Below are 13,818 nucleotides of genomic sequence, written 5' to 3' on the forward strand. Positions count from 1 at the left end.
CCGACAACATACACTCAGACGTAGTGAATGAACTACCTGAAAATATATAATTATAAGGGGATAATAAGACAGTTGTCATACAATTAATTTACAATTTCACTATTGAGGTCAAAAGCCAAATAAATTCAACTAGGGACAATCTGGAGTAGTGCTATCGCACTTCGTATTTATTACATATTATATATGTATGTAGTGAGAGTGCTATCGCTAAACCATAGAAACATTAAAAGCCCTAGCTCCATTGACAAATGACATGAAATACATTAGACTTGACAGTGGATGTTAGCAAGAACAAAAGATTTTCAATTGAAAATTTCGTAACTCACCTTCCCGAGCACAAGATAGATTCCTGCCGAATTTTCGTGGACGAGGACCTGTTTCACCCAACCAGCAATGAAGTATTTATAAGCCTCCAAGCTCTTAAAGTTTTTCAAACTTTCGTGAGAATAGGCTGATTTTGTGTGGACAAGATAGTTGTAAATATCAGGGTAGCTAGCAGATGTCAGGCAAAGACGGCGAAGACAGCGGGTCGAAAAACATCGATTTAGGCATCAAATATGGATCTGGCAAACTGAAGCTTTTCCACATAACGCCTTTTATGCAATGCATCCAATGAGTTTACAGCGTCAGATAACACTGGGGCTTCCATGAATTGCTCTATAACTTGCACGACTAATTGAAAACAATGAGAATAAGTCTAAAAAATACGGATACAGCGACACGTCATTTTGTGACGTAGGTGAGTAGGGTCTATAGGTGTGTTTTGCAATTTTTTTGTGGGGAATATGTGTATAAACCATTTGTCAAGATCATTATTAAAAAAAAAAAAAGTTAGCATTTTATAGCGTTTAAGCTAGTGGACTTTTGCTATGTAAGTTAGCCAATTGTTCTTTTGTGTACTTACCGTTTGAGGCGCAGCCAAGTATTTTATGTTCCTCATCCGATTACGTGATTATTCGAACTAAGTAGTTAATTGATCAATCGACTACTAAAATAATTGATAGCTGCAACCCTACTTATGTCCAGTGTTGTTAATAACGGCGTTAGAATATAACGGCGTTACTAATGGCGTTATTTTTTTCAGGAATGAGTAATCTAATTAATTACTTTTCTCATCTTGGCAACGCCGTTACCGTTACTGAGGCAGGAAAGGCGTGCGTTACTATGCGTTACTAAGTTGGTTGAATAAAAAAAGTATGAGAGAAACGGACTCACGGAGACGAGAGAGCAGAGCAGGAGTGGGGAAGACGCCGTTGCAACCGCGATGCTAGGTGGCTCCAATAATACCTGACTGTAACCATAGCCGACAAACTACGCCCACATGACACGGTAGATATCATATTATAGAACTAGATGCAAATGACAGACACAGCGGCATTGGCAACATGTTTTAAGGACTACATGCGTTAGTAAACAGCCGCCATGTTAAAGCAGTAGACCTCTCAGGAAGGCTCTGATGTAGAGATCCTTCCTAGTGAACCTAAGTAACTTTTTTTTATTTTTTATTTTTAATCTAAAATGCTCCTAAATCGGCAAAATCTTAACTTAAATCTATCTTTAAATGATGAAACAGTTTTAAAACTTTTACATGTTTAAAGTAGACAGAAGGGAATTAATGCAATAACGGGAGCAATTTTAACAACTTTAATGGTTGATTCACAACTTTAAATGACTTCCACACATAGCAAAGGTTACTATCTAGTTATCGCAATACCCTTGTGTCTAGTTAAGTGGAGGGTAAAGAATTGGGCTAGAGCCAATTGTCCCCCAAACCCTTTAAACTTCACATTGCGTGACCTGTTTTTAAAATTTTTTTTCTATTTTTTGAGAGTAAAAAAAGAAAGAGAATTATCACTAGTTACTTTAGAAGTAATTTTTAACTGTAATTAACTACTTAGTAAAGTAAAATTAACAACACTACTTACGTCTAATTGTAGTCTACTTAATTATTAATATTTCGCTTGAAATTTTCGTCTCCCAGCAGTGACACAGGAAATAAAGCTAAATACAGTGGTACAGTGGGGAGAACAAGTATTTGATACACTGCCATTAGCAGTGTATCAAATACTTGTTCTCTCCACTGTACCTTGACATACGATCGCTTCGACGCACGATCTTTTCGACATCCGACGTAAAATTTGACTCGCCATTTGTTTCTATATCCGACGACATGCTCGAAATACGACGACATGGCAGCACCGCAGACGAATGCACGGCGGATTTCCTTGTGTGAGAAATCAACACAGGTTTCAGAAAAGGTTGGTACAGGTGGTAAAACAAGGGAAAAGTTGACGCTTACCTTCTAAATCATGAGTCCCCAAACTACGGCCCGCGGGCCGGTGGCTCCACATTTGGTCCGGCCCCTTGAACAATACCAGAGAGCATTTAGAATTTGTTTTTTTTCTCAATACTGTTATTTATTTCCTGGCCTTTTTCTGTTAGGAACTCAGAGAGGGTTATTTGGTTATTGTCTATTTAATTAATACTGTTTTTATTATTATTATATTATATTAGAGCTGTCCCGACTAGTCGACATGGTCGACGTCATCGATGACGTAAATCCGTCGACGAGCACAACATCCCGTCGACGGCTAATGAAGGGTTAAACAAATATATGCGTGGAAAGTTCAGAATGTCGCACGCTTGGTATGCAAGCGGGGAAAGCGGCACAAAGCCAAAAAAGCACACCAGAGTCCAAAACATTGACTTATTTTTAAAGAAACAAAGGAGGGTAGGTACACTGTTGTGTCCTGTCTCTTCAATGCCAAGCTTGGCTGCACGTCGGCCGTGAATGATAATGACAGGACATTGTAAGTCCGTCTAACTAACTAATGACATGTTTTATTGAAAATGCTAAGCCTGTCGCGATATGCAATAAGTCCATTTATCGCATGGTAAATAAAAATGAGGGCGGTCATTTTCACGGTTGCGTAGTATCGCTGCGCGCGCGTGCGTACATTTGTGCGTGCGTGCTGATGGTTTTCTCTCATCATCACGCTGTAGTATTAAAGTTCAGACATACAAAATAAGAAAACACATCTATATTAAACACTATATACAGTGGGGAGAACAAGTATTTGATACAAGTATTTGATACTGCCAATGGGAAAACCCATTGGCAGTGTATCAAATACTTGTTCTCCCCACTGTACGTTAGCATTGCTACTTTGAGGTGAATGGGGAAAAAAGACGACCTACTTTAGCCGGCTATAAAACAGGCAGCCTTCTCCAAAACTTGCAGTTAAAAGGTGACACTTCAAACATGAAAAATCGCTGGTTAACAGCATTTGCAAAAGGGAAAAAAATCTATTACTGACAACAAATGCAATGACAAAAAGTGCTTTTTTGCGGAGTGTAAAGCTTAAATTAGCGATTTAGCGAGCGTACTTCCGGTGAACATTTCAAAATAAAAGCATGTAATGTTCGTCATATACGTAAATAACGATTTCTGGCGTTAATCCCACATACTTCAGATTCTACACTAAGAATACCTTTAAAATGACACCCTTTATGAAAATTCTGATTGGCAATGAATAATTATTATAATACTATTATATATAGTTTACTACAGTATACTATAATATTAATGCTAGGTATTTTTTAAAGAATTGTCTTGAATCATTTTGGAAAGGTGAAGTCAGTGTTCTGAATCTATTTACATTCCATTCTTTTGCACAAGTTAATTCTATCAGCATTTGAACTCATTGTTTATTTGTGATTTATAATTGTTATTTATCTGTTTATTTGTACTTTAATCAAGAATTTAAGTGTTCCAAAATGTTTTTGTGAATTGACAAGCGTAAAAAAAAAATGTCACTGCTAAATTAGTAAAAAAAAAAAAAAAATTTATAAGATTAGTCGACTAATCGTAAAAATAGTCGGCTGACTAATCGGGAGAAAATTAGTCGTTTGGGACAGCCCTATATTATATTATTATTTTTATTTACTTTTGTTCTGTGAAGAATCCAGAAAGAGTTATTTGATTGTGGCTTTCTAAAAAACACTTTTTTTTTTTACATTAAGGCACTCCTGCAATCTTCACAGTTTTTCTGTTGCAAACAGACCCCGGCCCCTCATCAGAGAAGGGAAAAGTTATGTGGCCCTCACAGGAAAAAGTTTGGGGACCCCTGTTCTAAATGAAGATGCACATTATAAAAAGATGAACGTGGGGTGGGCATCCGTCAAATAGCTCAATGAAATCTCCACGGTCTTCCTCCTACCATCACCAGTCTTTGTAAATTAAGCTGACAATTCTTATTGTGGTAACATTGCCAAAGAAATCGCCAGCTTCGCCACGTTCGCTGTTGACAGCACAAAAAGCCTTGCTGTAAAACTTACCAAAAGGCAGAATACTTTCTCAGCGGGACATGTGCGGTAATTGCGTCAAATATTTTAACGTGATTAATTAAAAAAATTAATTACCGCGCGTTAACGCGATAATTTTGACAGCCCTAATAAATATATATATATATATATATATATTCAACATTTATTTATTTCAATTTGTATTTATTTCATTATTCACTTTATTTCAACATTTATTTATTTCACTTTTTATTTGTTTATTTGATTCTTGCACTCTTGTTCCCCTTAACTATAGTCAATATAAATTGAAGTAAATAAAAAGTGAAATAAATAAATGTTGAAATAAATAAATAAAAACGGAAATAAAATTGATGAAATAATTAAAAAAAATAAATAAATATTGGAATAAATGAATATAAATTGAAATTAATTAATTAAAAAAATGAAAGTGAAAAAAATAAATATAATTTGAAATAAATAAATATTGAAATCGAAGCATTTTAATGACACATTAAATAATGTATTTAATTGTGTATTTATTTATTTATTTTTGCACTCCTGGTCTTGCATAGGTGCTCCAGTATGTGAATATCAGTCAACTATGACAAGCTAATGTTGAAATCTCGTTTCGCATTTCTGCACTTGTGTAGTCTGGGTTTTCTGTGTGGTGCACAACAGAACACTACCAACAGAGTGTAAATTCAAAAAATATTCAGATGCCACGTTTAAATATACTCTCTTTTTTTAGTTATCGATCAATGCCTTCGACTACAACTGCCATGTTGATCTCATCAAACTACTGAAGCATGAGGGCGAGCTTCTCCGTCTGCGAAAGGCGAGACAGAAGATGAGTGAACTTTTTCCTCTCACAGAAGGTTGGTATCCCCTTGCAACTCAAGGTGAAAAAAGTGGATCTGTATTAGGGGTGTGACAAAATATTGAAATGGAGATATATCGTGATACTTTGTATCCCAAAAGGTTATCGATGTGCTCCTCCCAAGAATTGAGATATCGTTTTGAAAGGTGTCAATGTTTAATAATAATTAAAAAAAAAAAAAAAAAGGGAACCAACAAGTTGTAATCGAAATCTTCCACCATACTATAACCCCTAGCAAAAAGTAGGCAATCACCAGTCTCGGACAAGCGCTCACTCAGATTTTATCATGTAGAACAAACTCAGATAAAAAACTTGAAAAAAATGAATTAGTTCAAAAGTGCAACTCTTTAGCATTCAGAAACACAAAAAGAAATCAATAAAAACATTGTGGTAGTCAGTAAATGTTACTTTTATAAAGCAAGTGCAGGGAAATATATATGGAATCACGCCATTTTGAGGAAAAAAATATGGAATCATGAGAAACAAACAAAGAAATAACAATCAAAACACATCTCTGGTATTTAGTACCACCACCTCTGGCTTTTATGACAGCTTGCAGTCTCTGAGGCATGGACTTGATGAATATTCTTCACCAATTTGATGCCAACTCTTTGATTGCAGTTGCCTGATTGTCCTTGCAGGTTGGAGCCTTGCTGTCGACCATTTTTTTCAATTTCCACCGTAGGTTTTCAATTGGGTTGAGATCTGGGCTATTTGCTGGCAATGACATTGACTGGATGAGTCTTTCTCCAAGGAATGCTTCAACAGTTTTAGCTCTGTGGCATGATGCATTTTCATCTTGGAAAATGACAAACATATTTTCAATTGAAGGGATAAGAAAGCTGTCTAAAATTTCAATGTAAACTTGTGCATTTATTGAAGATTTAACCACAGCCATCTCCCCAGTACCTTTGCCTGACATGCAGCCCCATATTATCAAGGACTGAGGGAATTTCAATGTCTTCTTCAGGCAATCATCTTTGTAAATCTCACTGGAACGCCACCAAACAAAAGTTCCAGCATCATCACCTTATCCAATGCAGATTTTTGACTCTAGACAAGGTTTGTTTGGTGCTGTTCCAGTGAGACTTTGAATGGGCCAAAATTACCTACGTAATTGCTTGGCATTGACTGCCACTGACAGCCATAGACGTTCAATCCGTTTGAAGTGGGAGGGATGGCAGCAAATGAACGAATGTTCATTGGCTTCCACCCTCCCAGTTCAAATGGATTGGACGACTACTAGTGATAAACCCATTCCAATTAACACTAGAAGCTTGTTTTTCTCTTAATTAGTTGTTTGTAGAATATCCTAGAATGATTTCCTTACCAATGTATCGATAATCGTTGTATCGCCATATCGTCAGATCATTGTTATCGTGAGCTTTGTATCGTGTATCGTATCGTGAGGTACCAAGAGGTTCCCACTCCTAACATATTCCTCTGACCTCTTGTGTTTACTCCCACAGAAATCTGGCTAGATTGGCTCAAGGATGAGATCCGTATGACCGAAGAGGAATCAAACCGAGAAAAAGTTAATGAACTTTTTGAGAAAGCTATTAAAGATTATATTTGTGAGTGCATTCTGGCGAACCCAAGATTCGACATCTGGCTCAAACACAATCTTAAGATTCGGCATCTTGTCTCAACACTCAGGCCCAGATATTTGGCTGGAATATGCCCAGTATTCTATTGGTGGCATGGGATCGCCAGGCGGCATTGACAGGGTGAGGTCCATCTTCGAAAGAGCCATCACAGCTGTTGGGCTTCACATGACTAAGGGACAAACGGTGTGGGAGGCGTACAGAGAATTTGAGAATGTCATTCTGGCCACAGTACAGGTCAGTGTTGTATTCATTAACAACGGTTTAACAGATGTATAATGTATCCCACAGGGTGGAGGTTCACATTACCTTACGAGTATATCACTGACATTTCTTTTTGTTGCCGCATTTAGATGAGCTTGCTTTTCTTGTAGGCATTTTGTCGTGTTACTCATCCTCTGTATTGTCTTTTCTTTCAGCCTCCTCCTGGCAAAATTCCCAGCCGTGACGAGCAAGAGCTGCTGAACAAGCAGCTTCAGCGCATCCATACACTGTTTCGCCGCCAGCTGGCCATCCCCTTAATGGGTAAGGATGGCCCCTTCCCGCTCCAGATGGGGTGGTGTAAAAATGAGCGGCAGTCTGGTTTGTGTGGATTCGCCCAGCCTGAAGAAATGTACATGACTCACGTTAAGAAACAATTTTATTTGTTGAACAGCAACTGTCACAATCACTTTTTTTGCACTCCTTCAACAAATTGTGACATAACTTGAATTCTACACGATCATTTAAAGCAACACTAGGTTACTTTTCAACCTTTATAAAAATATTTTCATTATGTGATTATATGTCAACTGACAACTAGTTGAACGAAACCTCTTTTATATCTTTAGGGGGTCTGTATTAGGGGTGTGCCAATATATCGTAATGGTGATATATCGTGATACTTTGTATCCCAAAAGGTTATCGTTATGCTCCTGCCAAGAATCGAGATATCGTTTTAAAAAGGTGTCAATGTTTAAAAAAAGAAAAAAAAAGGGACCAACAAGTTGCTACCAAAATCTTCCATCATAATAGTGTCTCAGGTAACTAAGGCTGCCATTGACGGTGCTCGACGCCCCATCCATTTAGACTGCGAACGTTCGTTTATTCGAAATAGGGCTGCAGCTATCGATTATTTAAGTAGTCGATTAATCGATAAACTATTTAGTTCGAATATTCGAGTAATCGGATAAGGAACATAAATTTTTTTTTACCTGAGCTGAGCCTCACACGGTATATATACTGTATATAAAAAAAAAAAAAGCATCTATGTACAACAAAAGAACAATTGGCTAACTTAGATAGCAAAAGTCTGCGAGCTTAAATGCTATAAAATGCTAACACTTTTTTACAATGCTCTTAACAAATGGCTCAGACACATATTCCCACAAAAAAATGGCTAAATATACCTTTAAACTAAATTATGAATGCATTCAAAAAAACCATTAGCTCAAACAAAAACTTGCAGATGGATTCAGCCATGTGAAATGAGATAGACTAGAGGGTTGTGTATCCCACAAAATCAATAAAAATAAATGCAAACACTTTCAAAACAAACCATTACTACGCCACTTTAATAATTGAATACTCGAAGCAGCAAAATTTAAATCGTTTTTTCTAATCGAATACTTGAGTTAATCGATTAATTGTTGCAGCACTAATTCGAAACGAGAGCATTCACAGTCATTCTGTTCGATTTTCGGGGAAGTAACTGAAAATCAACAGGTAAATAACCTTAAATGGCCCAAAATGACCTCATTGCCTGGCATTGGCTGCCGATGACGGCCATAGACGTTCAATCCGTTTGAAGTGGGAGGGATGGCAGCGAATGAACGAGTGTTCATTTTAATTATTTTATTAAATAAAAATGCACGTTGATACGACGCACTTCCATTTTTAAAAAATGGTTAGAATGTTGTATGGACTTACAGTCCGCTAGCTTGTTTTTTCTTGTTGTCTTCTACTTGGGTGACGGCGCTTCAAGTGTTCGTTCATAGCAGACGTGCTACTGTGGTATGCGAGCTCAGCTTAGCAAAGAGTACACACAGTGGCACCCTCCATATTTTCCTTGAAATAATTCCAGGCTCTCACGTGCTTTCGCGTGTCACCAATTCTCCCCTTTTTGGTAATTGGCGGTGTTTTCAACTCCTCGCTGTAGTGAAGAGTAAACCGGCGATTCACTTGGCTCGTTGTCGTCGGTTCGTCCGATTTCCTCCTCAGGAAGGCGGCGGCGTGCATAAAAACACCGAGAGGCGTCGGATGGCTAGATACTTTTATTGACCAAAACAAAAACGTGCGGGATGCAGCCACTGAACTCCGCGATACCCGCGCACTTTACCAACTCACCGATCTCGCTCCCTCTCTCTCGCTCGCCCACTTTCTTCCTCTTTGCTCAATCTGACAATGCCGGTCACACTGAAATAACAGCGGCCCCCTTGTAAAAACCGCTTGCATCGGGGGTGCTAGTAAAAACCGCTTGCATCGCGAGCGCCCGCCATTCTAAACTTCATCCGCATGTCATTTTTTTTCAACCCGTCGACGGTATGTTTTGCCCGTCGACGCATTTACGTCTTCGATGACGTAAATGCGTCGACTAGTTGGGACAGCTCTATATTAGATATGTAAAATGACTTATGTCATCTTCACTGTTGCCACTAGAGGGCAATGTATCCACCCAAATCAATAAAACTCTATGGAAACACTTTCAAAACAAACCATTACAACGCCACTTTAATTAGACGACTACTCTAAGCAGCTAAATTTAATTGGATTAATCGTTGCAGCATTAGATTTGTGTTACATAATGTTATTTCCTGTTAGATATGGAGGCAACATATGCAGAGTATGAGGAATGGTCTGACGAAGGGACACCAGAGAAAGTCTTGCACCAGTATAAAAGTGCTTTGCAGCTGAAGGAGAAGTACAAGCCTTTTGAAGAGTCACTGGTAAGCAATCACCAATGAGGATTCAGAACGGATTCATTCGCAGGGTCGCAGATCTGTGTATCTTTGGGTTATCTTGTCGCAGCTGGTTGCAGAGACGCCAAAACTGGCAGAGTATCAGTCGTACATAGACTTTGAAATGAAGGAGGGGGACCCGGCCCGGATACAGATGGCATTTGAGCGGACTCTGGTTGAAAACTGTCTAGTACCTGACATGTGGACAAAATACACCACGTATCTCGTGAGTATTTGAATTGAAAGGACTGGCATTGAATGGTCACGTTTCAGTGGCACTGACCCGACCAATGTTTACTCATCAAGCATAGTCACCATTCATCAGATTACATTTGTTCCAGTCATATTCAGTTTCTGTATTGTCTTTGGCCTCTCAGGACCGTCAACTAAAAATCAAAGATCTGGTTCTTTCCACCCACGATCGCGCTGTCAGAAACTGCCCGTGGACTATGAGTCTGTGGAAGAGCTATTTGCAGGCTGCAGAGAGGCATGGGGGCTCTCATCAAACTGTTTCAGGCAAGCACTTTGTTAATTAACACATTTGTTGGTCTTTTTAAGAATGGCCACTGAACGAGATTGTTATTTTTTTACAGATTTGTTCGAAAAGGCTTTAAACGCTGGGTTCATCCAAGCTACGGATTATGTGGAGATCTGGCAAGTTTACCTCGATTACCTGAGGAGACGTGTGGATTTCAGCCAAGGTGAGAGCAGCATTGGAAGAATTCAGTCCAGGTAGTCCCCGGTTTACGACGTAGTCGACTTACATGATTTTGACTTCACGATGCTGGAGTCTTGGCTGCCATTTTGTCTCCAGTCGTATTTTTTTCAGTCGCGTAAACTAAGCCTGGGCAAAATGACAAAAATTGTTGTCGCGATGAAAATTTTCTTATCAGTCGATACCGATATTTATTACGATAATTTTTTCTTTCAAATTTGAAGTCTGATTTTTGTCGCTGAGTGAAGTTGACAAAACCAGATGCTGCTTTAACCAATCTTTAAAGTGCGTATGACAGGAGGAAAATAAGTCTTAAATAGCATTATTATGTGAATTAGAATCATATTTTGAGACGATTTGACTATATACAACAATTTAGCAAAGCACAGATGACGAGAAATTAGTCTTTTAATCTGCCGGTTAGCCACGCCTACCATTACAGGGCTCTGGCATCCCCAACGCGTGGATGACGTCAGCCGGAGAATGGTCTCATCTGTTTTAATAGTCAGCCCATTGAGAGGGAATTATTCAGAATATAGTGGAAAATGTGACGAAGAGAGCCGCAAAATGTCATTGTTTCAGTCTCTTTACTCCAATATTTTTACAGAATATTCTTTTTGTCCAAGTATTTTTCCCTAATAGCTAAATTATTGGTATGGTCATGACAAATAACAGTCTTGTGCTAAATAGAATATGAAATAATAATAAAACGGCATTTATTCAGTGCGACATGGCAAAATGACTCCATAATGGTCAAAACTGCCGACTTCATCTTTACTGTCGCACCTCCCGAACGATATTTTATGCCACCTAAGCCGGGCTTTTGTCATTTCCCTTACCCGGCTTCGGAGAATGTAAACAAACCAAGAGGCGTGACAGCTAGCCGACATGCTAAGCCGAACCAAGTGATGTTTCAAAGTCACACATAACTAGCCCGGATCATGTCAAATGACGGTTGCGTTGTCGATTGCCTTCGCTGATTGGCAACCCGCCCGGCGGTGAGCACGTTAGAGCTCGTCGTTCCCCTGCTGAGGGCAGAGGGCTCGTTTGCAGGGAAGCAGCTGGACAATGACCGCCGGACAAACCGGCCAACGTCGGTGGAGTGTGTTGCTGCCAAATGGTCAACCCGAATATGGCAAAATAATACTTTACTACACGGCGAAGTCATAAACAGCGAGACTCAATGGAGGAGGGCGGGTGCAGTTGTTGTGCAGCTAACTTATGCAGCTAATGAGTATGAGGAGAGCTTTTTACATGACCATCCATGATTAAACATAAGTAGTCCTTTATTTAAAGAAAGTTTGTAGTGTTTACTTTGTAATCGCTGTATTCGCGGCTATTTTTAACACAAAGTTGCAATTTCTGATTGGGTGGAAAATTTGACAGAGCACCGGGCACATGAAGACGGCAATAAGCCGAGTATAGACCCTACTCACGTGACGTCACAGCCACGCCCCCGCGCCATGTTGTCCGGATACTAGTCATGTTAATGCATTAGCGCTTCATAAATTCCTCCTATTATGGCGTGTTTTTCTGCTCGTTAACATTAATAATCAAAATTGTGAAGTCGTGTGTGGCGGTCGGTTGCAAAAACAGAGAAGATAGACGGAGAGACTTGAATTTTTACCGTATTCCGAGAGACCCGAAGAGGAGACCGAGATTGACTGCTGCAATTCGACGAGAAAACTGGGCTCCAAACGACTACCACAGATTACGTAGTAGTCATTTTCAGGCATGCAAACTTGCCACCTTTCGGCGAAATTTCGCCGTTTTGAAATCAAAATGGGTCATTTTTCTGAATCACGTAGATCCGAGGAGAAAAAAATGGGGCGATGGGGGGGGGGGGGGGTTCTGTCAATGAGCGAGTGACACCGTTAACTTCAAAACCGTAGTCCATGCTCAAAACTACACTCTATTCCAAGGGTCCCCTTCTGCCGGGCCGCGGACCGGTTCCGGTGCGCATTTGCCACCGGGCCGCACAGAAATAATAATCTAATAACGACCGCATTCTGGCCGAACTAACCCTGTGCCCCTGCTTAACACACCAATATCCCTGTCTACTCTAGATATAATACTACGGAATAGATTAAAATGTCGTCACAGAAATCCATTGATTGGACAGCAGGCAGTACATCTTGTTTGTGTATACAATATATCTATGTGCGCTTGTCCTCGATAATAACGTATTACTAGGCCGTGGGCGCAGCACATTTGTTCCCGGAAATAATTAGCCCCCACACGAGCGAAGATAACTGGAAAACGGACGTCTTTGGAGATATTTTTACGACGAAAAGAATATTTTTACGGCGGAAAGGACACCTGACGAGCCTACAACCTCGAAGACCCACGAACTGCGAAGAAGTGGATTCGTGACCCGTTTGTGAATAAACAGAGAGATCGCAAATGACGGCGACCTTATTAAACGTACATTTGAGACAACAACTCTACCGAGGTTCTGGATTAAAGTCATTCTGGAATATCCTGACATCGCGACAAGAGCTTTAAAAACCTTGCTACAATGTCCAACATCGTATCTTTGTGAAGCGGGCTTCTTAAGCAATGTTTAATGACAAGGCGAAGTTGTTAATGGTGAGCGCGGTGTGCAGCTGTTGTGTGCAGCTTACATGGCAGGATGAATCTGAGGAGAACTTTTCTACAAGTCCTTCCATGATCAAACGTAAGTTAATATTCCTTTCTTTCAAGAAAGTTTGTAGTGTTTACTTTGGAATCGCTGCATTTGCGCATTTTGCAGGTATGTTTAACGTGCGCATAACCACGTCGTTGCAATTTTTGATGGGGTTCAAAATTTGTCGGAACACCGGTCCGTGAAAAAAAGACCCAAATAACACCGGTCCGTGGTGCAAAAAAGGTTGGGGACCCCTGCTCTAGTCCGATGACCCAGACCTATCACCGCCACTCTCTTCTCGTGACAACAAATGACTGACAAAAGTGAGAGACGGGAGTACAGTTGTTCTCTGCTTAATGCAAATGGGACATACTGTATATTTTATAATTTAGATTTTGTATAATTTGCTACTTAATGTGTCTTATATGTTCTGATTTCAGGCTGAGAGATTTAGACTTGTATATGTTAAATTTTTATGTACTGTGTTTAATTCGAGATGTCTCTGGTTGCACTATGAAATGCACTTTTCCGCTCATGCCGTGTGTCCATGTTACTTTGTCATGCCTGCATTTTATATCTGGTAAGATGCATTTAATATATATTTAGAGGGTTTTGGGCTGACAACCACAATTAAGATCATTGCTAGGCTAATTGCCGACAACATACACTCAGACGTTGTGAATGAACTACCTGAAAATATATAATTATAAGGGGATAATCAGACAGTTGTCATACAATTAATTTACAATTTCACT

At 39.5% G+C, this 13,818-nt stretch overlaps 1 protein-coding gene across 1 annotated transcript in view; it reads left to right on the forward strand.

The window, feature by feature from the left end:
- sart3 (spliceosome associated factor 3, U4/U6 recycling protein) overlaps window positions 1–13,818 on the forward strand; it is a 40,961-nt gene that overhangs the window by 1,181 nt on the left and 25,962 nt on the right. The window contains exons 2-9 of the mRNA XM_057831269.1: window positions 5,054–5,180; window positions 6,652–6,756; window positions 6,839–7,023; window positions 7,206–7,311; window positions 9,586–9,710; window positions 9,793–9,948; window positions 10,100–10,238; window positions 10,316–10,423. Coding sequence (XP_057687252.1) covers window positions 5,054–5,180; window positions 6,652–6,756; window positions 6,839–7,023; window positions 7,206–7,311; window positions 9,586–9,710; window positions 9,793–9,948; window positions 10,100–10,238; window positions 10,316–10,423 — 1,051 coding nt within the window. The remainder of the gene's footprint in view (window positions 1–5,053; window positions 5,181–6,651; window positions 6,757–6,838; window positions 7,024–7,205; window positions 7,312–9,585; window positions 9,711–9,792; window positions 9,949–10,099; window positions 10,239–10,315; window positions 10,424–13,818) is intronic.

The sequence above is a fragment of the Corythoichthys intestinalis genome, chromosome 3 (genome assembly GCF_030265065.1).
Source record: "Corythoichthys intestinalis isolate RoL2023-P3 chromosome 3, ASM3026506v1, whole genome shotgun sequence".
In the NCBI taxonomy this organism is placed as follows: domain Eukaryota; kingdom Metazoa; phylum Chordata; class Actinopteri; order Syngnathiformes; family Syngnathidae; genus Corythoichthys; species Corythoichthys intestinalis.